The sequence below is a fragment of the Anolis carolinensis genome, chromosome 3 (assembly GCF_035594765.1).
Source record: "Anolis carolinensis isolate JA03-04 chromosome 3, rAnoCar3.1.pri, whole genome shotgun sequence".
Taxonomy (NCBI): Eukaryota; Metazoa; Chordata; class Lepidosauria; order Squamata; family Dactyloidae; genus Anolis; species Anolis carolinensis.
Window position 1 is genome coordinate 59,837,620 of NC_085843.1, and position 27,620 is coordinate 59,865,239.

The 27,620-nt window shown below is 43.7% G+C and overlaps 1 protein-coding gene and 1 long non-coding RNA gene across 6 annotated transcripts; one reads left to right on the top strand and one right to left on the bottom strand.

Moving 5' to 3' along the window:
* LOC134297418 (uncharacterized) lies at positions 1 to 2,098 on the bottom strand. The gene is made up of 2 exons (XR_010004149.1): positions 1,062 to 2,098; positions 1 to 387 (listed from the first exon to the last, which is right to left on the bottom strand). It is a non-coding gene; the product is annotated as an uncharacterized LOC134297418 (long non-coding RNA).
* Positions 821 to 27,618, top strand: LOC103278380 (uncharacterized). Of its 5 annotated transcripts, none has more exons than XM_008107670.2 (2): positions 821 to 968; positions 15,785 to 27,618. In XM_008107670.2, exon 2 carries the CDS (start codon positions 15,803 to 15,805, stop codon positions 16,775 to 16,777), a length of 975 nt encoding a protein of 324 aa, XP_008105877.2. In that variant the 5' UTR covers positions 821 to 968; positions 15,785 to 15,802; the 3' UTR covers positions 16,778 to 27,618. The 5 variants fall into 5 exon arrangements, 2 of the variants coding, with proteins under 2 accessions (XP_008105877.2, XP_016848009.2); XR_010004147.1 differs by lacking the exon at positions 821 to 968 and having other exon boundaries at positions 3,464 to 16,400; positions 18,956 to 27,618; XR_010004148.1 differs by lacking the exon at positions 821 to 968 and having other exon boundaries at positions 3,464 to 16,241; positions 18,956 to 27,618.
* Positions 27,619 to 27,620: the final 2 nt, after the last annotated feature.

The following is a 27,620-nucleotide window of genomic DNA, read 5'->3' on the forward strand; positions in this document are numbered from 1 at the left end:
GCATTTTGAAAACATTTTAATGAACTCCCTGCAGCAGGTCTGGAAACAATAAGTCTCTTGGAGCAATGTAACAGAATGAAAACATGCAACAAATTTCAGAATGATGCATTTATATTTATATGTATACATTTCATTGATGTATGCATATTTATAAAAATATTTTCAGCTCTTTATTTCATGTAATAAAGTTTTTAAAAAGCACTATTAAAAACATACATATTATGAATGACCATTACCCATTACCAGAGCTTGAAAAATCTCCTATTTTGAACCAATGTTCCCAGAATTCCCCCAGCCAGCATGATCTACTCTTATCTTTCACATAGTAGAGGCCTGGGTTATTTTTCAGCCATCTGGACTGTTTCATCTTCATTGCTTCATTCATTGCTGTGGAAGAAAAAATGCATAAATATGTATACCAGTGGATGATGACAATACAGTGCATATTGATATATATGTGTGTATCAGACCTACATCAGAACAAATTAGAGTGAAGTCTGATACCAAAGGGTTTGAAATAGAACTTTCAATTTTCCCTTTTGTTTTTAAATGAATTATTTCTATCACATTGTGAAAAAATATAAGCAGATTTCCATTTTACAGATCTCCAAAGAGCATAGCAGATGTATATTGTATTGCCAATATTTTTTTAATAGAAGGAAATGAAAAGGTTAGGTGAATCCTTCTCATGCCAGTCTCTCTGTCCCTGTCTCCCCATTCAGCTCCTTTTATCATTGCTATGATCCAGATTCATGTTTACTGAGAGAAGGGCCTTTCTCGCCCCAGCAAAGCTGGGGTGAGGGAGGAATTTGCCGCCTCCACTGTGGAAGAGGCTTTTTGAAAATAGTCCCTCTGGACTACTTTTAGAGGGGAGGGTGGAGCCAGGTGAGGCCCACTACCCTCCTCAGTCTTGGTTCAAACTGCTTGGAGGATGGACGTCTGGGACAGAGCCTGCCAGTCTACATTAGGTGATGTATGTGGGGCCTAACGCCCCAGATGCCCTCCATGTTTTTTCTAGGATTCTATAATATTTGGGGCCTAAGAGAGAGGCCTTCACTCACCTGGTTTCCTTTGCTGGCACTTTTCTTTACCCATGCTGCGGCCTCATGGCCCATTTCTTCCCCCAGGTTACAGCCGATGGCCAGTGTGAGGATGGGGGGGGGGAATGGCCAGGCGGGCGAGCAGGGATGCTCTTTTCTTTTTTTGCCTTGCCGTGGCCTCGGAGGTGAGGGGTTATGGCTCCCTTGCTCCTTCCTACAGCTGGATGTTGGGGGAAGAGGAGGGAACCCAGGGAGGTTCTTTGTGGGCCCCAAGCTGTGGCCTCATGGTGTGGGGATGCTGGCTCCTTCCCCCCCTCCCGGGTTTCTTTTGCTGGCACTTTTCTTTACCCATGCTGCAGCCTCATGGCCCATTTCTTCCCCCAGGTTGCAGCCGATGGTCGGTGCGAGGATGGGGGGGGGGAATGGCCAGGTGAATGGGTGGGGGTGCTCTTTTTTTCCTTTTTCCCTCGCCGGTCTCGGAGGTGAGGGGTAGTGGCTCCCTCACTCCTTCCTGTTGCTGGACGTCGGGGGGAAGGGGAGGCAACCCAGGGATGCTCCTTTGTGGACCCCAAGCCATGGCCTCAGGCTCCTCCCCCCCCCCACCCCCGTGGGATGGTGGCGGGGAGACGGGCAGGGCTGGGGATGCTTTTTCGTGTGTTGGGCTGGCTCCTTCATGGATGCACTTTTGGGCACCCCAGGCATTGGGCTGGCTCCTTCGTTCCTTCTTGCTCAGTTGCAGGTCTATTTTTCCCCACGCTGCAGTCTCGTGGCACGGAGATGGTGGCCGCGCAGCATGGGCATGCTGGTTCTGCGGCTGCTCTGTTTGTTTTCCCATGTCATGACCTTGTGGGTAGGAATCCATGCTCCCTTCCCTTTCCCGGGATAGCAGGGGGGAAGGGAGAGGTGAGAGCCGCTACATTTGCCTTTTGCTGCTCCCTTTGTTTTCCTGCAGATCCCTCCACGCTCCTTCCCCTTCCTGCCTCCCGCACTGCTCTGGAGAACTGGGACTGCCCCGTCGGCCTTTTTCCTGAGCCAGGGAGCTACTAGCAGCTGAGCCGGCCTGGCAACCTAGGGAGGCCGACTTTGGGGCCAGAGGGGCTCCTGCGAACATTGTTTTTTCCCTGCATGACTCCTTCCCCCGCCAAGGCCTGCTCTTCTTCTTTTCCTGCACTGCGGACTCATGGGCTGCCGGGGGGGGGGGGGACAGGAGTTCGCTCCTTTTGTCTTTCCAGGCATCTGGGGAGGCTTGTTTTCCTGCGCAGCAGCTTCTCTCCTCCCCCAAGGTCCTTCCAACCCAGCCCCTCTCCTTGACTCCTCTGATGTATCTTAGCTCCTCCCCCCTAGCCCTCTTCCTGCGGTGGGTGAAGGGGCAGTTATGATAGCCTTTTGTTCTGCTCAGACCAACTAGGCCTTTATGACCTCCCCTGCCAGTAAGCCCAAAAGGAAGGAGCAGGCACAGGGGTAAAAGGAATATATACACACACACACACACACACACACATACACTAGCTATGCCTGGCCACTTGTTGCTGTGGCTTATTCTGGTGGGGTGGTCAGTCTACATTAGGTTGTATTTATGCTGTGACCTCCACCCTTCTTTATACTCACATTAGTAGTAGTATTTGAAGTCTGTTACCTTCTTCAATTTTTGTGTTGACTGATAATTGCTTGAGATCCCTGTTGTATTTGGTTTGTTGTTAATCGTGATGTCTATTTCTTCTGAGTGTGGTTTATATTTTTATTGTGGTAGAATAGTCTTTTTTGCCTGTGTAGGTGTTTATTATTGTTGTTGTTGTAGTGGTGATGAAGGTTGGATAAGTTAGATGCTACTGTATTGTTTTTTTGGAGGACCAGTGTAGCACTGACTGGCCTCTCAGCTTCAATGCCTGGCTGCTTCTTGCCTGTGATGGTGTTGATTCTTATTGTTGTTGTTGTTATTGTTATCATTGTAATTGTTTTTTGGAGGCCAAGTGTGAATGTAGGGATTGGGGAGGTAGATGAGCACTGAATGGCCTTGTAGCCTCAGTGCATGACTGATTCTTGCCTGTGTAGGTGTTTATTATTATTTATTTATTTATTTACAGTATTTATATTCCGCTCTTCTTACCCTGAAGGGGACTCAGGGCGGATCACATTATACACACATAGGGCAAACATTCAATGCCCATAAACACATCAAACAGAGACATACAGACACAGAGGCAATTTAACCTTCTCCTGAGGGGATGTTCGATTCAGACCACAGGGGGGAGCAGCTGCTTCATCATCCACTCTGACGGCACTTCCTCATTCCAGGTCGTAAATTAGTTAAACTTGCCTCCCAACTTTTTTTTAATAAGTGGTACCTTATTTCCTACTTGATAGATGTAACTATCTTTTGTCAGGTTATTGTGAAATGTTAAAATCAATCTGGGTTATTTGAAATGCCTTATGTGTTTGTTTTTCGGCAAGGCATTTCCAGCAGTTATGGAGTTAATGAGAGTCTGCTATGATTGACGTATCACAGGACCAATGGGGTCAAGTTTGTTTTGACCGGGACTTTCTTTCCTGTTCCTGTGGAATGCAGAGGAGTTTCCTGAGTAGAGCGGAGAACAGCGTTGAGCAATGTGCTGTGTGTGCATGAGTTGCTTCGGGAAGCACTCATGGAGGAAGGACTGATTTGCTCTGTTTGTATATAGAAATGTAAATAAAAGATTGATTGCCGTTGGATTTCCAACCGAACCCTCATCTGCTGGAGTGTGTTTGCCCAGTGCTGTTTTTTTCCACACAGGAGACAGTCTGGAGGAGGTGAAGACCGGGATGGTGAATTTTTGGATTTCACTCTGCTACCCATCATCCCCGCTGACACTGGGTTATGGGCCCAGGCCTCCATGCTTCCCGCTGCGCAGTAGATGGAGATGCTGATGGCTGGTGAGCTTTCAGCAACTGTGTGGCCGTGAGAGGGATTCCAGAGATGGAGGGGACCCGAAAGAGAGCTCCAGTGAAGCTGCAGGAGAAGATTGTGACCGCCTGAGTCTGCACTTGAGTAAGTGGCAGTACGGCTTAATCTCGGGGACCGAGGGTCACGGAGGCAGCTGATTCACCGGGAGCTTGGGGTGTTGTTGAATCTTGATGGCAGAGATGGCTGGAAAAAGCTTCATTTCCAGCATGGAAAAGCTGTCTGACGAAAATTATGCTTCGTGGTCAGAAATGATGCGGTCGTTGCTCGCAGCAGAGAACTTGGAGAATACCCTCGATGGTTCAGACCAAAATGCTGAACACAGGAGGAAAGCCAAAGCATATTTGATACTGTGCCTGCAACCAAACCAACTGGTCCATGTGAGAAATAAGGACACTCCTGAGGAGATATGGCAAGCTTTGAGAGATGTCCAACAGAGGGAGACTTGCATGTCTCAGATGATTTGGACTAAGAGGCTGTATTCAGCAAAGCTTGTTCAGGGCCAGGATGTCAGAATGCATTTGGACAATCTAAAGCAATTATTGATTGGAGCTGAGGAAAGAGGCCTACAATATTCAGAAGCACAGAAGTGTTATCTGGTGCTGTGCAGCTTGTCTGAGGACTGGGACTTTCTGGTACATTCTTTTCAGAATGTGAGAGTCCAGGACTTAACTTTGGATTCAGTTTGTGGGAGAATCCAAGAAGAAGTGGACCGGAGGGCATTTGAACGAGCCCAGAAGCAGACGAAGGCGCAGTGCGACCAGGAGGGGGCGCAAGTGGTCGGCTTTGGTCCAGATGGTGTTCCTGGGAATCGTGAGGAGGTTGCAGTACATCAGGTCAAAACACGGCGTTGTTTTGTCTGCAACAAGCCGGGGCATTTTGCCAGGAGTTGCCCAAACAACAAGGCAAGAAGTTCTCGTGGGAACAGAGGGGCGAGAAATTTGTCAACAACTAAGCCCCAGGTGTTTATGGCTGCGGTGAATGGAAGGATCACTGAAAAGAACAAGTGGTATTTGGACTCAGGTTGTACACACCATGTTGTTACAAATCTTAAACGTTTGAAAAACAGAAGGGATGTGTCTGGAACAGCAGTGACTTTGGCTGATGGAACTGACAGGAAGTTCAACAAATGTAGCACTGTGTTCATCCCTTGCTTGAATGTGGATTGGGAAAATGTACTTTACATCCCAGAATTAAGTTCTAATTTGTTAAGTGTGGCTACCTTAACAGAGAACGGATATAGAGTAATTTTTAGCGGAATCTATTGCTATATTCAGAGAGATGGACGAGTAGTGGCAAAATGTGTAAAAAGAAACAAAATCATCATCATCATCATCATTTAAGTACTTATTAATCGCCCTCCATCCACGATGCTCTAGGCGATTTACAAGATAAAATTGTAAAGGATAAAAATACATACATACAAATATTGATTAAAAAATATTAAAATAGATTAAAAGCTCTAGTAAAGAGTCATGTCTTGAGTGCTAGGGTAAAAGGCCCCAACTCACGCATGGCTCTCATATAGGGCGGCAAGGCATTCCATAAGGCAGGGGCAGAAACAGAAAAAGCTCTGCGCCTGTTCCTCTCCAAGTGCACTTCTCTAGGACCCGGTACATAGAGTAAATGTATATGATATGAAAATGTATATGATGTTTGACAAAAATAACTTTCCAGATGGGGCACAAGTCCATTGTGTGAAACAGAAGATAATGCATGACAGGTGTATCCATCATCTTCACGGAGCGATGGGTCATGCACATGTAGAGGTGCTCAGAAAGATTTTAGAAATATGCACAGATTTTGATTGTGAGAAATGTGAAAATTTATTAGACTGTGCAGTTTGTTCAGAAATGGGAATTAAATCAAATGAGCACCCTAAAAGATCTGGAATTAAGGCCAAGGAAATGTTTGAAATAGTCCATCTGCATGTGACAGAATCTGATGTAAAAAGCCAGGGAGGTTCTCAATTTACTTTGCTGTTAGTAGATAGACACACGAGATTTGGTTAAGGGGAAGTACAGACTCCCCAGAAGAGTCAGAAGAGAGGGGGTAAATGGAAAAAATCACCTAAGCTTGAGAGTGAAGAGCAGGTGACAGGTAAGAGTGAAGATATATCTCTTCTTGAGACCGAGATTGAATCAGATGATCAGTGGTCTCCAACATGTCAATTGGCACATGTGTTGCCAAAGCGCCAGAGATGCAAAAACATTGTGCCTGTTTATTAGTCTGAACGGAAATTGAAATATGTATATATGTTCAGAGAGAGTTAAATCAGTTTTGTGAATAATTGTGATGGAAAAGTATGATTATGAAATGAATTGGTTTTAAGAAATTGGATTTTAAGAGAAATTGAAATCCATGGTTAAGCCAGCATTGAGTTGAAATATAGCCTGGCAGCATCAAATGAATCTATGTGGCACAATGAATTAAGTTTTCAGAGGTTGGGGAAACTATTGATTAATGAAGTGAAGCATCAGTGTATTGGGTTATGGTTCTAGCATCGATTGTGTTAATAAAGATGCAAGAAAAGTGTTGATGTATTGTGATCAAAGCAATTTTACATGTGATTGAAAAGGACTGTATGTATACATGTATTGATCCTGTGGAAGTTCAAGAGAGATTGATCAAATGTGTAGAGTGTTAAAGTATGTAGAGAATTGATTTGAACATTTCGGAGGGGAATTGTCAGGGTATTGTGAAATGTTAAAATCAATCTGGGTTATTTGAAATGCCTTATGTGTTTGTTTTTCGGCAAGGCATTTCCAGCAGTTATGGAGTTAATGAGAGTCTGCTATGATTGACGTATCACAGGACCAATGGGGTCAAGTTTGTTTTGACCGGGACTTTCTTTCCTGTTCCTGTGGAATGCAGAGGAGTTTCCTGAGTAGAGCGGAGAACAGCGTTGAGCAATGTGCTGTGTGTGCATGAGTTGCTTCGGGAAGCACTCATGGAGGAGGGACTGATTTGCTCTGTTTGTATATAGAAATGTAAATAAAAGATTGATTGCCGTTGGATTTCCAACCGAACCCTCATCTGCTGGAGTGTGTTTGCCCAGTGCTGTTTTTTTCCACACGGGAGACAGTCTGGAGGAGGTGAAGACCGGGATGGTGAATTTTTGGATTTCACTCTGCTACCCATCATCCCCGCTAACATCTTTTGGGTTGCTAGGTCAGCAACGAGCAGGGGCTATTTTATTTTATTAGTGGGTGAGTGAATGGATAGATGAGTGGATGGATAGATAGAGTGGGTGTCTCCTTGTTTCCTTTATTTCTATGTTATTACCTTTCTCTGCTCCGATCCTGAGCTCACTGATAAGAACACACTGGTCAGAAAGGAGGGTAAATATAACCGGATCAATGGTCTTTCTCTCCCTTTTGCTCTTGGCCTTCCGGGCAGAGAAGGAGGGCTCTTGTCCTTGGCATTCCTTTGCTTCCCTCCCCTCCCTGCTTCCTTCGTTCTATCCATCCCAGTCTTTCCTGCCTGCAGAGCCATGGAACTGAGTCAGTGGGTTGGATGGTGGGGAAAGCGAGAAGGAAGAGGCCTCTAATTGAAATGCATGGACTCCATGCCACGGGGTGCTGGAATTTGTAGTTTGCATCCAGTCCAACCCCTTTCTTTCTTTTTGTCATGGAGGAAGACCCCACACAAACCACTCAGACAGATGGCCATCCAGTTTAGTTGTGCTATTATAGTCACAATGTGTTGTTGTGAGTTTTGTGGGTCCGGATTATGGTTTTGTGGTGTGGTTGTGTTGTTACAACCGGGAGTCAAGGCTTTTAAGTTGTGTTGTCAAGTTTTGTATTTCTGGAACAAATTAAGCAAATACCTAAAGGAAAAAAGAAATATGGAAATATAGAGGGAGATATTGTTTAAGAGCAGAGACCCTTGGGTTCTAAGAACATTGTTTTGGGAAAGAACTGGGAAACTAAGAATCAAATTGCAGAGCAGGGGAACTGGAAGGTAATACAGAGAGGAGGGAGGGTTGAGGGGGAATATGTGGTTGTTGGGTTTTTTCTTTTTCTCCTTTGTTATGTTTTTGTTTATGTAGTCACATATGGCTCTCTCTTTTTATTGCATCACTAAAATTATAAATAAAACGTATAAAAAAGTTTTGTATTTGCATTTAGTTGTGTGCCAAGTTTCATATTTCTGGGGCGTTTAGTTGTGTTGTTATAGTCACGAGGCGTTGTTGTGAGTTTTGTGGGTCTGGATTGTGGTTTTGTGGTGTGGTTGTGTTGTTACAACCAAAAGGCAAGGCTTTTGCATTGTGTTGTCAAGTTTTGTATTTCTGGGGCATTTAGTTGTGTTATAGTCACGATGCGTTGTTGTGAGTTTTGTGGGTCCGGATTGTGGTTTTGTGGTGTGGTTGTGTTGTTACAGCCGGGAGGCAAGGATTTTGCATTGTGTTGTCAAGTTTTGTATTTCTGGGGCATTTAGTTGTGTGCCAAGTTTCATATTTCTGGGGCATTTAGTTGTGTTGTTATAGTCATGATGTGTTGTTGTGAGTTTTGTGGGTCCGGATTGTGGTTTTGTGGTGTGGTTATGTTGTTACAACCGGGAGGAAAGGCTTTTGCATTGTGTTGCCAAGTTTCGTATTTCTAGGACGTTTAGTTTTGTTGTTATAGTCACTGTGCAAACAACTTTATACTTTTCTATATATAGATATATATGGTTATATATATATGGATGATGATGATGATGATGATGAAATAATAATATCATCAAGGAAAAGGGGCTAAAGGAACACAAGATAATAATAATAATAATAATAATAATAATAATAATAATAATAATAATAATAATAATAATAATGGAAACTGAAATCCAGTCTCTGAACAACACTGTCTGAATTTTTAGCACTGATATCAGCATGGAGTTTGGTTTGGACAAATGTTCGACAGTGGCATTGAAGAAGGGAAAAATCACTGAAAGTGAGGGCATAAATATGCCTAATGGCCAAACAATAAAGTGTCACCAGCCAGAGGCCTATAAATATCTGGGCATATTACAGCTGGACAACATCAAGCATGAACATGTGAAGACTGTGGTCAGTAAAATAAAATAAATAAATAAAAAGCCCCGACTTGCTGTTGACCTAGCAGCCCCGAAAGACAGTTGCATCTGTCAAGTAGGGAAAATTTAGGGACGCTTTATGCGGGAGGCTAATTTAACTAATCTACAACACCATAAAACTGCTCACGAGGAAAAGAAGAGGAAGAACAGCCACCAATGGTCGGTGAAGCAACAGCTCCCCCTGTGGCCGGAATCGTGAAGCTGGAAAGATGTTAAAAAAATCCCTCTGTGTCTGTCTAAAACTGAATGTTGTTTGTCTGTTGGCATTGAATGTTTGCCATATATGTGTTCATTGTAATCCGCCCTGAGTCCCCTTCGGGGTGAGAAGGGCAGAATATAAATACTGTAAATAAATAAATAAATAAATAAATAAATAAAGAATACACACAAAGGGTCAGAAAAATTCTCAAAAGCAAGCTCAATGGAGGCAACACCATCAAGGCCATAAACACCTGGGCCATACCTGTCATAAGATATACTGCTTGCATTAGAAATTGGACACAGGCGGAACTGGACAATTTGGACAGAAAAACAAGTAAACTCATGACCATTCATCATTCACTGCACCCTCTCAGTGATGTTGACCGCCTAGAAGATCAGGGGGCAGAGGACTCTTACAAGTAAAACAAACAGTCAAAGAAGAAGAACATGCCCTGGCAGATTATATAAAGCAAAGTGAAGAACTCCTCAAAGCGCAGCAGACAAAAAACCAGTACAAGAAAACCGCACTACAAACTAGAGCTGACAGCTGGCACAACAAAACATTGCATGAAAAGTTCCTTGACAAAATTGAAGGAAAAGCTGATAAGGAGAAGACCTGGCTCTGGCTCACAAATGAGACACTGAAAAAGGAGACAGAAGGCCTGATCCTTGCAGCCCAGGAGCAAGCCATTAGAACAAATGCAATTAAGGCTAAGATCGAAAAATCAGCTGATGGCCCAAAATGCAGACTCTGCAAGGAAACCGACGGAACCATTGATCATATCCTCAGCTGCTGTAAGAAAATCACACAGACATACTACAAACAGAGGCACAACTATGTGGCCCAAATGATTCATTGGAACTTATAGCTCAAGTACCACCTCCCTGCAGTAAAGAACTGGTGGGATCACAAACCTGCAAAGGTTGTGGAAAATGAACAAGCAAAAATACTGTGGGACTTCTGAATCGAGACTGACAAAGTTCTGGAACACAACACATGAGACATCACAGTTCATAGAATCATAGAATAGTAGAGTTGGAAGAGACCTCATGGGCCATCCACTCCAACCCCCTGCCAAGAAGCAGGAAATCGCATTCAAAGCACCCCCGACAGATGGCCATCCAGCCTCTGCTTAAAAGCCTCCAAAGAAGGAGCCTCCACCACAGTCCGGGGCAGAGAGTTCCACTGCCGAACAGCCCTCACAGTGAGGAAGTTCTTCCTGATGTTTAGGTGGAATCTCCTTTCCTGTAGTTTGAAGCCATTGTTCCATGTCCTAGTTTGCAGGGCAGCAGAAAACAAGCTTGCTCCCTCCTCCCTATGACTTCCCCTCACATATTTGTACATGGCTATCATGTCTCCTCTTAGCCTTCTCTTCTGCAGGCTAAACATGCCCAGTTCTTTAAGCCTCTCCTCATAGGGCTTGTTCTCCAGACCTTTGATCATTTTAGTTGCCCTCCTCTGGACGCTTTCCAGCTTGTCAACATCTCCCTTCAACTGCGGTGCCCAGAATTGGACACAGTATTCCAGGTGTAGTCTGACCAAGGCAGAATAGAGGGGGAGCATGACTTCCCTGGATCTAGATGCTATACCCCTATTGATGCAGGCCAAAATCCCATTGGCTTTCTTAGCAGCCGCATCACATTGCTGGCTCATGTTTAACTTGTTGTCCACAAGGACTCCAAGATCTTTTTCACATGTACTGCTGTCTAGCCAGGCGTCCCCCATTCTGTATCTTTGCATTCCATTTTTTTCTGCCAAAGTGAAGTATCTTGCATTTGTCCCTGTTGAACTTCATTTTGTTAGTTTCGGCCCATCTTTCTAGTCTGTCAAGATCGTTTTGAATTCTGCTCCTGTCTTCTGGAGTGTTAGCTATCCCTCCCAGTTTGGTGTCATCTGCAAACTTGATGATCGTGCCTTCTAACCCTTCGTCTAAGTCGTTAAAATAAAGATGTTGAACAGAACCGGGCCCAGGACGGAGCCCTGCGGCACTCCACTGGTGACTTCTTTCCAAGATGAAGACGACACATTGGTGAGCACCCTTTGGGTTCGTTTGCTTAGCCAATTAGAGATCTACCTAACCGTAGTTTTGTCTTGCCCACCTTTTACTAGTTTATTTGCCAGAAGGTCGTGGGGGACTTTGTCGAAGGCCTTACTGAAATCTAGGTACGCTACATCCACGGCATTCCCTGTATCGACCCAACTCGTAACTCTATCAAAAAAAGAGATCAGATTAGTCTGGCATGACTTGTTTTTGGTAAATCCGTGTTGACTATTAGCAATGACTGCATTTGTTTCTAAGTGTTTGCAGATCACTTCCTTAATGATCTTTTCCAGAATCTTGCCTGGTATCGAAGTGAGGCTGACCGGATGGTAATGGTTTGGGTTGTTCTTTTTTCCCTTCTTGAAGATAGGGACCACATTTGCCCTCCTCCAATCTTCCAGGACTTCTCCTGTTCTCCAAGAACTCTCGAAGATAATTGTCAGTGGTTCTGAAAAAACCTCAGCTAGTTCCTTCAATACTCTTGGATGTAGCTGATCTGGCCCTGGAGACTTGAATTCGTTTAGAGTGGCCAGGTGTTCCTGGACAACTTGTCTCCGTACTTGGGGTTGGATTTCCCCAAATCCTTCGTCCATTTCATGTTGCTGAGGTTGAAGATGGCTTTCTTTTTGTGAGAAGACCGAGGCAAAGAAGGCATTAAGCAGGTCTGCCTTTTCCCTGTCCCCTGCCGCCATCACCCCATCTTCTCCTTACAGAGGCGCTATCGCCTCCTTGTTCTTCCTTTTTCTACCAACATAAACAAAAAAGCCTTTTTTTGTTGTTTTTAATGTCCCTGGCAAGCCTGAGCTCATTTTGCGATTTAGCCTTGCGAACATTTTCCCTACAGGAGTTGGCTATACGTTTGAATTCTTCTTTGGTGATTTCTCCCCTTTTCCACTTCTTGTGCATGTCTCTTTTGAGTCTTAGTCCGGTTAGAAGTTCTTTGGACATCCATTCTGGCTTCTTTGCACTTGTCATATTTTTTTCTTTGTTGGCACTGTTTGCATTTGCGCCTTGAGTATTTCACTTTTTAAAAACTCCCATCCATCCTTAACTCCCTTGTCTTTTAATATTGGCATCCATGGAATGCCGCTCAGTATTTCCTTCATTTTTTGGAAGTCAGCTCTCTTAAAGTCCAGAATGCGTGTTTGACTTGACTTAGTTTCAGCCTTCCTTTGTATGGCAAACTGCAGGAGCACATGGTCACTTGCCCCTAAGGATCCAACGACTTCTACTGTATTGATCAGGTCTTCCACATTTGTTAAGATTAGATCAAGAGTTGCTGATCCCCTTGTTGCCTCTTCTACCTTCTGGACCATAAAATTGTCTGCAAGGCAAGTGAGGAATTTGTTGGACTTTGTGCTCTTGGCCGAGTTTGTTTTCCAGCAGATATCAGGATAGTTGAAGTCACCCATGACTACTATATCTCTTCTTTGTGCCTGTTTGGTCAGCTGCTGACAGAAGGCTTCATCAAGTTCTTCATCCTGGTTCGGAGGTCTGTAGTAGACACCCACGACGAGATCTTTTTGAGTCCCGGTTCCCTTGATTCTTATCCAGATGCTTTCAAGCTGGTTTTCCGGATTACAGTCTTGCATTTCTTCTGCAACGTAACTGTTTTTGACATATAAAGCTACTCCCCCTCCTCTTCCCTTTGTTCTATTTCTGTGAAAGAGGTCATAGCCCTCAATGGCTAAATTCCAGTGATGGGAGTCATCCCACCAGGTTTCAGTGATGCCCATGATGTCATACGTGTGATGCTGTGCTAAATGTTGGAGTTCGTCATGCTTATTTCCCATGCTCTGTGCATTAGTGTAAAGACATGTAAGCCCCTGTGATCTTCCCCCGGGCTGTTTATTTGGGATTATTATGCTCTCGGTACTTGGTCCTTGCTGTTTTTGTGCAGCCCTCCGTTTAGCCTTTTGGCGGTTCCCTGTGGTCGTGGGTAATATAGTGTTCGCCAGGCTGTTGTTCCCCTCCCCCAGTGGATCTAGTTTAAAGTGCGCCTGATGAGATTTGTGAGTCTGTGTGCAAAAAGATGTTTTCCACTTGGCAAGTGATGCACCCCATCACTTACCAGTAGGCCATCCTCCTGGAAGAGTAGACAATGATCAAGGAAGCCAAAATGCTCCTCTTGACACCATTTTCTGAGCCAGTTATTGACCTGTACTATTTTTCCGGCCCTTGTAAAGCCGTGTCCTACAACAGGGAGGAGGGATGAAAAGATCACATGTACATTATACAGTTTTAGCTTTGTTCCCAGAGCTCGAAAATCATTTGTGATCTTTTGAAAAGTATGCCTAGCGGTGTCATTGGTTCCTACATGAATCAACATAAGGTGGGGAGGGTGATGGGGCTTTAGGAGCCTGCTGAGCCTCTGAGTCATATGGTGTATTTTTGCCCCCGGGAGGCAGCATGTTTCTCAAGCCATCCCATCCGGTCTGGAAATGATGGCTTCCGTTCCTCTAAGGAGGGAGTCACCTACTACCAAGACCTGTTTCCTTTGAGGATTGACAGGGTCCCTTTTGTGCAAGACAGTGTGTATATTCCCTGAAGAGTGTTCCAGTTGAAGTGAATCATGTAGGTATAAAGTGTTGTCCTCCTCCTCAACATCCCCAGTGCATTCATCAATGACAATCCATTGAGATGCGTCCAAGAGCCCATCACTCTCCCAAGGGTGTTCCTGCTGTGCCTGGTCTACGATTGGGGATGGAGCATTTGCATGATTACATAAGTGTGAATGTGGTGATGCACTGTCCCCGTCAGGGCTATCCCCTGCGCATTGATCAAGAGTGGCCCACTGAGTGGTATCTAAGTAACTGTGGTCCTCCACAAGATGTGTTTCCTGATTGTATATTAGTTGTGTAAGAATTTGGAATCTGTTGTGTAAATCCAGCTGAGAAGAGGAGTTCTGTGGAGGCTGCCTGGTCCTGTGTCTCTTTGTATGGGTGACCTCCTTCCAAGCCTGAGGATTATCTGAGTTGATCTCCCCGTAAAGTTCCTGATCATGGTGGTGTTGGTGTGATGCAGGTTGCAGATCTACAGCAGCGTATTGTGCAGTGTCCAAGAAGAGCTCAAGTGCCTGAATGTCCTTAAGGGTCTTAATGTGGGCCTCGAGTTTTTGGAGCCTCTTTTCCATCTGAGTCAGCTGTTTACACTTGGTGCAGGTGTAGTTGAGTAGTTGTTGTGCAAAGAAGGTGAACATGTCGCAACTTGTGCATGTGGTGGCAAGTACTTGCTGTTGATCCATCTCTTGGTGAGTGAAGTGACCTAGCAGGATCATGTGTGTTATGGGCAGAATGCTATCCACCTTCCTGTGTGTGTGTGTTTTAATGTTGTTTTGTTTATTGTATATACTGTAAGAACGTGTTTTAGTGTAGGGGTGGGTTCGCGAGCGCTGTCAGGTGCAAGCGACACTGGCTTAGAAAGCTTCAACAGGAAGCCAACACTTTCAATAACAATAGCCTTGCCTCACCTTCCAAACACTAGCAGAGCAGCAAGCCTTTATTACAGCTAGCCCACACTCATGAATCAGCACAGACTCAGGTTTTTAAAGGTAAAGAGTCCAACAGACACAGGTTTTTTTTAAGGCTATCTAAGAAAGGAGTAGGCAATCTAAGAAAAGAGTGCACACTGTCAGGTTTTTAAGGAAATCTTAGATAGGCCTTACCTAAACCAAGGAGCAAGCTTCCTTCTTGCTTCCTCTCCTCACCTCTTTGTGGAAAAGAAAAAGGTTTGGATCATTGATGTTGCCATCCCAGGTGACAGTCGCATTGACGAGAAACAACAGGAAAAACTCGGCCACTATCAGGCCCTCAAGATTGAACTTCAAAGACTCTGGCAGAAACCAGTGCAGGTGGTCCCGGTGGTGAGGGGAACACTGGGTGCTGTGCCAAAAGACCTCAGCCAACATTTGGAAACAATAGACACTGACAAAATTACGATCTGTCAGCTGCAAAAAGCCACCCTATTGGGATCTGTGCGCATCATCTGAAAATACATCACACAGTCCTAGACATTTGGGAAGTGTTCGATTTGTGATTTTGTGATACAAAATCCAGCATGTCTATCTTGTTTGCTGTGATATGATAATATCAGCACTGCCAATTGTTTTCCCCACACTAGGTGGCACCCTTCTTGGCTTGTGCAACCAGGGGGCCAGGGCTCAACTCCAGCTAATGTCCTCCACCAGCCGCAAGCCCAGAAAGCCAGAGCAGCACATAGAATTGTAGACTTGGAAGAGACCTCATGGGTCAACCAGTCCAACCCCCTGCCAGGAAGCAGGAAATGATAATGGTATTCATATTATTATTATTATTAATAACGCCGCCCTGAGTCCCTCCGGGTGAGAAGGGCGGGATAGAAATATTTGAAATAAATAAATAAATAAACAATAAGAACTGGAGCAGAAAAGATAGTAGTACTGACAATAATAGCAATAAACAGGAGTTGGATGCCTGCAGGATCTAACTATCTGCCATTTTCATTAGCAGGTCTACTCATTCGACAGCATGCCACCGAGAAAGAATGTGGGGGGCACCAAGGCCAAGGGTCCAGCGAAACAGAAGCAGCCCAAAAGGTCACCCTGTCCTACTGTTCCAGAGAATGGATCACTGGATGCTGCAGCAGTGCCACCCACACCAGTGGCTACCAATCAGGCAGTCACTGTTGTGCCAACAGAAACCCTCAATGCCATGTGGGCAACACTGCAAGTCTTGGAGCAGGAGAGAAGGGCGCCACCCCCTAACCTGGATAGTGAACAAGCTTTTAACACTTTGATATCCCATGTCTCTGCTCTAGAGAACAAGCGCAGTGCTCCTGGCACAGGTGACGGAGGCCAGCCTAACATCCAGCCAGCTGACCCAGTACCATCTGCTGAGCCGACGGCAGTAACCCAACCTGAAATGACGGCACAGACGCAGAACACCAGGAGCAGTGGTGGAAGCTCACGTAATGATGACACACCTACATGGCCATGGGACCAGCAAGGGTCACAGGAGAGCTCCCAAGTACAAAATCAGTTAGAAGAGCTCCCGGCCTCGCTGACTCCTATGCCCACACACAGTCAGGCACAGGGGTCAAGGCAACCTAATTCAAGTGGTAGCACAGGTACTTCTGGGTCATCAGCCATCAATGATAAGCAAAACCAGTATTGGGGAACGGAGAAGTGGCCAGTGGCCCTGCCTCCTATGCGGGCGGTGCGCTTGGGTTCACACCTCAACCAGAGGTCAATAAATAAGATGTTGAGGAACAAATACGTTGATATTTTTTCCCTCCACTTTAAAGACATGGACAAGAAGGAAAAAGATGAGCTAGATGAGGAATATAATGAGAGGATGAAGAAGCGGAAAGTAGACAATACATGGGATAACTGGTTAGCTTGTTACATGATATACGCTGGGGTTATTGTCAGAAAGTACCCCGCTAGTGGGCCTTTTTCAATACCTGTTTCAATACCAGAACATCATATATTCTGCCCACGTTAACTTTACGGGCAACGGATGGCTGGAGTACGATCAGCGTTTTAGATCAGATGCAGCTACCGACCCCACAATGTGTTGGGAAGTTATTGACAACCATCTTTGGATGGAAGTCATGAGTAATGCCAAGGCACTGCCTGGAGTAAAAGCAGACTGTGGGCACACAATTCAGTGTGCTAAAGGAGGGCAGTTTTTTCATCAGGGAGCATGTACATCACACCAGCAGTGTGTGCCATGCTGGGAGTATGCCTCACACGGGGCTTGTTCTCACAAGGGCTGTAGATTTCAGCACAGCTGTACCATCTGTAATGGAGCCCATTCCACAAAAACTGTGGGAGAATTAGACCATTTTGCCCAGCCCAGACAGACAACCAGTTTCAGAGGAAGGGAGCGACCTCCGCTGCCCTTCCCAAAGGGACTCAGCACAATTAATGTTCCAAAATTGGACCAGTGGCTGAGGACTTATCCAAACACCTTGGCAGCTAAATATCTTCTTGATGGTTTTAAAAGTGGTTTTTGGATTCCAACACATGATCCTAGGATCTCTTTCCAGCCCGAAAACTAAAAGTCCATACTAGGAATGGAGGTAATAGTCAGACAAAAAATTGAGAAGGAGGTTAAGGAAGGTAGGTTTTTAGGCCCCTTTCCTTCACCTCCGTCCCCCAACCTGAGAGTGTCACCACTCAAGAAGGTCCCGGGAGAATATCGGCTCATTCACAACCTGTCATACCCCAAGGGCACGTCGGTGAATGATGCCATATCTCTGGATGATTGCACAGTACACTACACATCATTTGACACCGCAGTGGGCTTAATACGATCCAAGGGCATGGCAGCGAAGTTGGTAAAATGCGACATCAAATCAGCTTTCTGTCTCCTCCCCGTACACCCATTGGACCTGACATTCTTAGAATTAAATCAGTTTTCCGTCTCCTCCCCGTACACCCATTAGACCTGACATTCTTAAAAAAAATTCCCATTCTGGTGACCGTCAGCCTATGGGGAGAGCAATTCGCAAACTCCACAGTGCACTTTTGGTGCGATAGTGCAGCCACAGTGCAGGTCATTAATTCCCTTACATCCAGATCAGTCAGGGTTATGGGGTGGTACGACACTTCACCCTGCTTTGCTTAAAGCATAACATACTGTTCAAAGCCTTTTACATTGTGGGTTCAGAGGATGTACTAGCTGATGCACTGTCCCGCTCACAGATGGAATGCTTCAGGCAGCTCGCCCCCAACGAAGACATGAGAGTGATGCCAATGCTGAAGCATCTGTGGAAAATTGGAGTGAGGAATTAGTTCATTTCATTGGCAAATCCTTGGCTCCTAGTTTCAGAAAGGCGTACATCAGGACAGTGCAAGAATTTCATGAATTCAGACAGCAATACAGAAGGAAGGGGTCACCAAATGTCCCCTTTGAATATGTGGCCCAGTTTGCTATCGTCCTCAGGAGAGAAAGCCTGGCGCCGAAGACGATCAGAGCTAAGCTATCAGCAATGGCTTTCTGGGTCAAGGCGCAAGGCCAACAGGACATCACCATGGAATTTGGGATTTGCAAGTGGCTCAAGAGATGGTCACATGAGTATGGCAGGCCCTGCGACCAGTGGGAACCCCTCACACCGGAAATATTGAAAGGGCTTCGACAAACGTGGCCTTCAGTCTGGACATCCAGCTCTTCCATGCAGCTGCCCTGGTGGTGTTCTTTGCGACACTCAGGTTCAGCGAATTGGTTGTAGCATCCAAAACTGACCAATCTCAGAGAGCACTGCTTATCTCAGACCTCAGTCTGAGTGGTGATACAGCGGACCTGTTCATTAGAGTGTCTAAGACCGACCAGAGAGCTAGGAGGACATGCATATAGTTAAAGAAATGCAGTGAGCCTCAGTTGTGCCCTGTGCAGGCCCTGACCAACTAAGGAGACCACAGTGGGCCCTTTGCTTTGTCACCAGGATGGCATCCCTTTAAGTTTCAATTCTGGACCATCACTGCCAAGGCGCTGCAGAAACTGGGCATGCAGGGACATAAGTTCGGGACACATTCGTTCCGCATTGGGGTGGCATCTACCGCAGCCGCCATGGGATATGGGGTGGAAAGAATAAGAACAAATGGAAGATGGCGGTTCGAAGCCTATCGGTCCTACATTCGCCCAGTGCAGTTGTTATGACTCTTGTTTTTTTTGCAGATGGAGTGTCGATGACATATAGATGAAGGGTCCTGACCTGTGGACACAGCTACATTTATTGGGCCAAGGAACACGCTCAGAGATCCACCTATGGCCAGCACCTAGGCCTTGCGTCTATTGCCACTGTCGAGTGGAAGGGCAGCCGAGGACTTTGTTGGGATGGACTGCTCCCCCTGTTGTCCAATTCCAGGAACGCAGAAGCACCCGATGCAGATGGCATTCCCACGCAGGGCTTCCCTCCTGACGTGTTGGTGGTCCACCTGGGGGGAAATGACTTGGGCCTGCTCAAAGGCAAGGCATTATTCCTGTAAGCTGTGGCTGATTTCTGCAAGATTAAAGAGGAGTGGCCTCACACTCACATCGTATGGTCAGAGGTAATCCCACGGCTGAGGTGGCCAGGAGGCGGCGATGCATGGAGAATAGACAGTGCTCGTAAAAGAGTGAACCGGGCTATCTAGAGAATCTGTAAGGGGGGTATGGGCTCATACCTACAGCATGATATATTGTATGCCAAATGAGAGTATTACCGACCTGATGGAATTCACATGTCTGACCTGGGCAATGACCACTTCCTGGCCTGCCTACAGGCGGGTATTCGTGCAGCTATCGAGAGCTTGGTGGGGGATAGGGACAAAGTAGACGCCTGCCCTTATCTGTGGCGTAAACAGTAAAGATGTTGAATGCGAAGCACAGACTTGGTGCCCACTTTGAGAGGCCAGGAAATATAAAATGTCCAAATGATGTAAATAAATAAGGGGCCGGTCGAAACAGGGGGCCCAGATATTGGGAAGCAGAAATTGATTATTAGAAATCATCCTCATCAAGTTTATTACCAAGTTAATACTGGAGCCAGGTTAGATTACCATATTTTAATTATAATTCTTAGAATCATAGAATAGTAGAGTTGGAAGAGACCTCATGGGCCATCCAGTCCAACCCCCTGCTAAGAAGCAGGAAATCTCATTCAAAGCACCCCCGACAGATGGCCATCCAGCCTCTGCTTAAAAGCCTCCAAAGAAGGAGCCTCCACCACAGTCTGGGGGAGAACAGCTCTCACAGTGAGGAAGTTCTTCCTGATGTTCAGGTGGAATCTCCTTTCCTGTAGTTTGAAGCCATTGTTCCGCGTCCTAGTCTGCAGGGCAGCAGAAAACAAGCTTGCTCCCTCCTCCCTATGACTTCCCCTCACATATTTGTACATGGCTATCATGTCTCCTCTCAGCCTTCTCTTCTGCAGGCTAAACATGCCCAGCTCTTCCTGTGATTTCAATTTTATTTCCCTTCCTTCTTTTTCTAGTATATCTCTATACGTAGGCCATGTGTTCCATCCCAGTTCTCTTCTCTGGCATGCCTCCATAGAAGACACCCAGAGGGGGGGGGGGTTATTATAGATTCTCTGTTTATATTTATTCCAGATCTTGAGTAAGGCCGAACGGATAAAATGGTTGCCGAAATTTTTTCGATTGGTGCTTTGTTGTACCACAGGTACACATGCCAACTGACTCGCAAATCATGTCCTTCCAGGGTCAACATTTTCTTATTGCTAAAATTAATCCAATCCCTTACCCAATCTAATCCGCAGGCTTCCAAGTAAAGGGCAAGGTTCGGTAAACCTAAACCCCCTCTATTTTTGACATCTGTCAAATTTGTATAATTTATTCTTGGTTTCTTATTATTCCAGATAAATTTTGATATATCTTTATTCCATTCTTTAAATAACTTCTGGTTCCTAATTACTGGAAGGTTTTGGAAAAGATATATCATTTTTGGTAATACATTTGTTTTAATAACCGCTATTCTACCCAATAAGGATAATTTTAATGAAGAACAATTCTTGAGATTGTTTTTAATTTCTTTCCATTTATTGATATAGTTGTTTTGGAGTAACTGTGAATTCTTTGTTGTTAGATATATTCCTAGATATTTTATTTTGGTTGACGTTTTCATACCTGTGATATCACTTATCTGGGATTGTCTTTCTTTTGATACATTTTTTGTTAATATCATGGATTTATCTTTATTTATTCTGAAACCTGATATTTTGCCGAAGTCCTCTATTTCCCGTAGCCACTTTTTGATATTACTTAATGGATCCTCTATAATGCACACTAAGTCATCCACAAAGGCATGGAGTTTGTATGTCTCTTTGCCTATTTTTAAGCCTTTAAAATTGTCGTCATCTCTCAAATTATTAAGGAGTAATTCCAATGACATTACAAATATTAGCGGGGATAGGGGACATCCTTGCCTAGTCCCCTTCTCCACCCTAATTTTGTTAGATGATTGATCATTTACCCAGATATTTGCCGTCTGATCTTCGTATATAGCTTGTATCACATTCATAAAATTATTCCCTATATCCATTTCTCTCATTAACATTTTAAATAAATCCCATTTTATACGGTGAAATGCCTTTTCCGCATCAACCGTCATTATGGCTACTTCTTTTTGATTATGTTTTTCATAGTATTCAATTATATTTACTAAGCTTTGTACGTTGTTTTTAATACTCCTATCTGGTAAAAATCCCGATTGTTCTTCTTTTATCCAATTTGTTAACTTGTTTTTAAGGCTGTTTCTGGTGAAAAACTGGACAGATCTCCCCAGAGGGACTCGGGGTGGCTTCCATGGGGACCAAGTCCAGTATAGACAAGAATTACAAAACTACACAATTAAAAAGCATATAACAAATAAACAATATAATTAAAATGATTAAAACCAGAAAAGTAAAAACAACATAAAAATACAGCAATTGACATCCCTGCCAAATAAAATCAATAAACCAAATATAATCCAAATATAATAAACCAAATATAATCAAATAAAACAGTCATGATTTCATGGGCTAAAGACTTAGGGGAAAATACTGATTTGAAAAAAGGGGATTTTTATGGAAGAGAAGTTTTAAATTTTTGATAACTGGATCCATAAGAGAAAATATGTACAAAATGTTCAATAGAAGTTATATAACTCCTGAGGTGATAGCTGAAATAGATAAATCCCACTGGAGAAAATGTTGGAGATGTAAAGCAAAGAAAAGTACTTTCTTCCACACTTCGTCAGTACTTTCTTTTAAAAATGTAATAAAAGTAACAAATAAAATGATTACTATAATGGTTAAGAAAAACCCAGAAATGTTTCTCTTTAGTTTATTTTGTGAAAGAATTAATAAAGAAGATTTAGAAATTTGTCAATACAGTTTAGTTCCTGCATGATTAATAATAACAAAATCATGGAAGGGGAAAAAAGCTATTTATAAAGGACTGGAGGGGGAAATTATTAGACTATATTCAAATGGCCAAGCACTCCAATGATATTTGGGGAGGAAATAATGAAGATTTTGATAGAAAATGGAAGCCTGCATTTGAATACTTAGAAAGGAAGACAAATGTTGACTTTAAAATTTCTGCAAGGTTCACGGGTGGGAGGAGGAGTGGGTTTGCTGAACAGATATATTTGTATTATGTGTATTTGAATTTTTCTTTCTTTTGCATTCTGTATACAACATTTACACAAAAAACAAAAAACATATCTCTGCAAAATTCGAAGTGGTCAGGATTGAGATGTCTTGGTACTCAAGACAATGTAACTGCAGTAGGGTCTCGCTTATCTAACAAAAACGGCCCGGCAGAATGTTGGATAAGCGAAAATGTTGGATAATAAGGAGGGATTAAGGAAAAGCCTATTAAACATAAAATTACAGTATGATTTTACAAATTAAGCACCAAAACATCATGTTTTACAACAAATTGACAGAAAAAGCAGTTCAATGCATGGTAACGTTATGTAGTAATTTCTGTATTTACAAATTTAGCACCAAAACATAACATTTACTACAAAAACATTGACTACTAAAAGGCAGACTGCATTGGATAATACATAATGTTGGATAAGCGAGATTCTACTGTATTTTCATTATTTGTGTGTATCTTAGAAGTAGTAAAACATCCTTATACAAAAATACGAGAGTATAAATGTCTGTGCTATTCGTTCCTTTTAAGAAGAGATCATTAGATACACATTTATTAGTTGTAAAATCAATACAGCTCGGGGAATCATCCGTTCTCGTTTTCTAACTTTTGTGCATTTAAATTCCTAATTGTGGTGATGATGGTGTTGGATTTCTTCAGCCTTCTTTGTCTACCAGATGTTCTTGAGTTCTCTGGTCCTTCTTTGGACCGCAGCTTTTGCACTGGCATAGATCTTTTTCTTAGCAGCACAGTTGGTGTCTCTCTGTCATGTTTGGAAGGCTTTCCTTTTGTTATCAATTAGCTGTTGGATCTCTTTGTCGTTATCATCAAACCAGTCTTGGTGTTTCTTAGTTTGGTATCCAATGGTTTCTTCGCAGGCTGTGATGATGGAGGTCTTCAGTTTGTTCCAATGTTCCTCAACATTTTTGGGGTGTTCTGTGGGTAGATGATCTTTGAGTGTTGTTTGGAGAAGGGCTCGTTTAGACGGCTCCTGAAGGGCTTGGGTGTTCATTTTACGCCTTGTCTTTCTTCCTTGGAGTTGCGTTTGGGGATAATCTTGATAGCCATCATGGATTGGATTAACCTGTGGTCTGTCCAGCAGTCATCAGCACCTGTCATGGCTCTTGTGAGAAGCACATCGTGGCGGTCTCTGGCATGTGTAATTACATAATCCAAGAGGTGCCAATGCTTTGACCAGGGGTGCTTCCATGATGTCTTGAGCTTGTTTTTCTGGCGGAAGAGCATGTTGGTGATGACAAGGTTGTGCTCTCCGCATTTGGTGAGAAGCAAGATGCCATTTGAGTTGCTGTTTCCGACCCCGTCTTTTCCTATGATCCCTGGCCACAGGTCGGAGTCCCGTCCGACTCTTGCATTAAAGCCCCCCGGGAGGATGATTTTGTCCTCCTGAGGTATCCGATAGGATGATGTCCAGCTGACAATAAAATTTTTCCTTGATGTCTTTGTCAGCATCTAGTATTAGTGCATAGGCACATATGATGGTTGCCTGTTGGTTTTTGGCAAGGTTAATTCGGAGGGTTGAGAGTCGTTCGTTGATGCCAGTGGGTGCTTCAGTCAGGTGCTTCACCAGGTCATTTCTAATAGCAAAGCCAACTCTGTGTATTCTTCGCTCTTCTTCAGGCAGTCCCTTCCAGAAAAAGGTGTAGCCTCCTTTTTCTTCCTTCAGCTGTCCCTCTCCTGCTCTCCAGGTCTCCTAAAGGGCTGCTATCTTGATGTTAAAACGTCCCAGCTCCCTTGCAAGGATAGCAGTCCTGCGTTCGGGTTGTTCGCTGTCAGTGTTACCCAACAGTGTCCATACGTTCCATGTTCCAAAGTTCATTTCTCTTTTTTGGCCGCAGAGTGGTGACCCCTCTGGACGTGGCAGTCCAGTCAGGGATAGGAGAGGCAGACTATGTTTAGGGCACCTTTTCTAGCCCCTTCCCCATGTGGGGTGAGCAGAGAGGGTCCTAAAAAGGGCTGCTCAGTCATGGATACAGCTGCCGGACTACTCAACTGCCTCGGACCTTTAGGTAGAGCGACTGAGTCCATATCCTCTGCCCATGTGCCAGTCTGTGACTAGGGGCTTCCAGATTTCACAGTCCTGCCCCCATTGCCACTCGCTGATCGTCATGGGACTTTTGTTGGTTTGTTTTTATTTTTCTTGGAAGAAAATGATCATATATCATCATACACCCATCTTTACACTTAATCTCCATTTTTTATTTGTTCTGCTACAGACCATCCAAAATGGAGAAAAAAGAAGGAAGGAGCATGTAACAAGTTATTTATTTTAAAATCTAGATGTGACACTCACATATACACTCTATAATGTATACACTATGGTGTGTTATGATACCACATGATAAAAATACCTTTCCAAAGAATACAAAAGTGGTTTATTCTGCCTATCCAACAGATCTTGTCAAAGATGGCAATGTGCCTCCTCCAATAATCTGTCTGTATAGTTGTGAAAGTTTTCACTCCACCTGCAGGCTTTGATGGGTGTTTTCACATATTTGAAATTTGCTGTTATTAATGTTTTCACTATTTTCTATTGTCAACATGAAGTGTCAGACAAATTAAGAATGGAAAATGAAGAATAGTAGCCATTGTCATTGGCAACAGCTAACATAAAAGCTATGTTGGAAAAATCTATTGAGGTATGCTGTCCAGGCAACCGTGATAAATGATTTAGTCCACTGCAGCAAACACAAAGTTTTATTATGCAGTTGCATGAATATATTGAGGTAGCTGATAGGTCAAAACCAAATCTTGCAAGTTATCACTCAATTTCCATTGGTATCATTGAGTTGAGAATTCAAGGCAAGCTGTGGAGAATCTAAATTTCTATTGAAGCTGCCTTGAGTGCCATTCTTGGAATGGTATCCCATGATAATAGGATTGGATTTTTGCCATTTTGCAAATCAGTTTTTGGTTTTCCTACCCACATCAGATGTTTTCCTTTTCTTTGCTTTCTTTAGGATTTATACGTTTGATTTGCCATTGCATGGTAGAGATTTGTTTCCTTCCATTGTACCTCCAAGATTCTGATTTTCTTATCTTTTTTTTAAACTATCACCCTTGATCATAGGAAGCATTTTTGAATTAACCCTGATCTTTCCCCAAGCCTCTGCGATGGCAATCATAGGAAGCAGCTTAAAATTGGGGAAATTGGCACTTCAGCTCCTCCCACACACAGTACCATCATTTTAATTACAAGCGGGCAACAGGAATAAGCATCACACGAAGAAATTGGCCATTTTGCCCATCTCTACGCAGGGAATTTAAGAATGCATTGATTGCCAGCCAGCATAGAAATAATCGGAGAAAACAACACTTTAGAAATAGCAAAATATTATTTATTTATTTATTTTACCTTATTTCTACTCTGCTTTTCTCTATCCCAAAGGGGACTCAAGGCGGCTTACATATGGCAACCATTAGATGCCTTAAAATACATACAGAGACATAATCAATTACATTTAAAATTAATACATATTAAACATTTAAAACATTACATTCAATATTAAAATCACATCATCTGAAAATCATAGTCCAAGGCCGTTCCGTCGTCAATTATGCATAATTCCAAGTCTATTATTGCACTGTACTAATCACCAAAAATCTGATCCCAGAGCCAAGATTTTACTGTCCTTCTGAAGGGAGGGGGCTGATCTAACGTTACTAGGGAGGGTGTTCCACAGCTGAGGGGTCACCACTGAGAAGGCCCTGTCTCTCATCCCCACCAGCCATGCTTGTGAAGCAGGCGGGACCAAGAGCAGGGCCTCCCTGAATGATCTTAATCTCCAAAGTGGCTCATAGGGGAAGTTGTGTGCTCCCTGTATGCCACTCCGGTGAGCAGCCTGGCTGCCACCCGTTGGACCAGCTGGAGCTTCTGATCAGTCTTCAAAGGCAACATGTTGCAGTAGTCTATTTGGGGAGTAACAACAGTGTGGACCACTGTGGCTAAGTCAGGCTTCGCAAAGTACAGGCACAACTGGCACACAAGTTTTAATTGTGCAAAAGCTCCCCTAGCCACTGCCGAGACCTGGGGTTCCAGGCTCAGCAATGAAGCTAGGATCACTCCCAAGTTGCGAACCTGTGTCTTCAGGGGGAGTGTAACCCCATCCAGCACAGGTTGTAACCCTATGCATGTATGTGTAAAGGAAAGTGTCATATTGCTCCCAGTTAAGCATTCACAAGAGTTAGCTTTCAAAGTTTTTTTTTCTGTCTGAAGCTTTTTTGTACTCTGAAAGTTTTGCAGTTCCCCCAAGTCAGTTGACACCTCCCTATTGTATGTGTTGCTGCTTTTCTGGCACCTGAGCAATGGAAATAGAGAGGATGATGCCTTCTCCTCTTAACAGTCATCTCCTATCGTGAATCAATAATTAAGCCAGTTCTGGTATCAACAAGGCCTTTGTAATTTCTCATTTCTCTGATCTTTTTTTCAATCCATGGTCCACATTTTACCAAGTTTATTTTTTGGATAGAAAAAATATCTACTACAAATTTGGAAACTTGTTTATTTCTGACACCTGGTCCTTGAAGTAAGTTCCCGAATTAGTGTCCTTATGCTTTTAGAATGTACTGTAGCTGAGCAACAAGGAATTCAGCTTTAGTTGGCTTGTCTCAGGTCTATTCCTCTAGGGCCTCACCTGCCCCAATCTTTGAACCAGGAAAGGTATCGTCTTCACAATTGTGGCCGTTAATGAGCCAGACTTGTACAGAACCTGAGCAGCTTGGTGAGGGCTCTGACACCTACCGGATGGGTGTGTCAAAAGTAGAGCATTGCCACCTGGTTGCAGTTCTGCTTGGCAGACTTTGTATCTCTGTTTACACTTCACTCAATTATAATTGGCAGTTCTGTCACCATTTCTTCATCAGTTCTGGAGCGTATTGTTATAGCTGAATACATATAATAGCTGTCACTTTTCTCTTCTCAGCATTTAGTTCTATTTGTTAGTTTCCTCTGCTTTTAGTAGCTTAAGTCATGTCACTTATATTGCATATGCACTGACAGATTTTTGACTGATGCACAAATTAATTCAGAGGAGAAAGAAGTAAAAGAACAGGGGTTTGTTTTTGTCCTGACACATTTATTTTTATTTTTGCGTGCTGTCTTTGACAGGCTTTAAAATGATGTTCACTTTTTTTAAAAAAAAAATCTTATTAAAATAAAGAGCAATTTGGTACATCTGAGA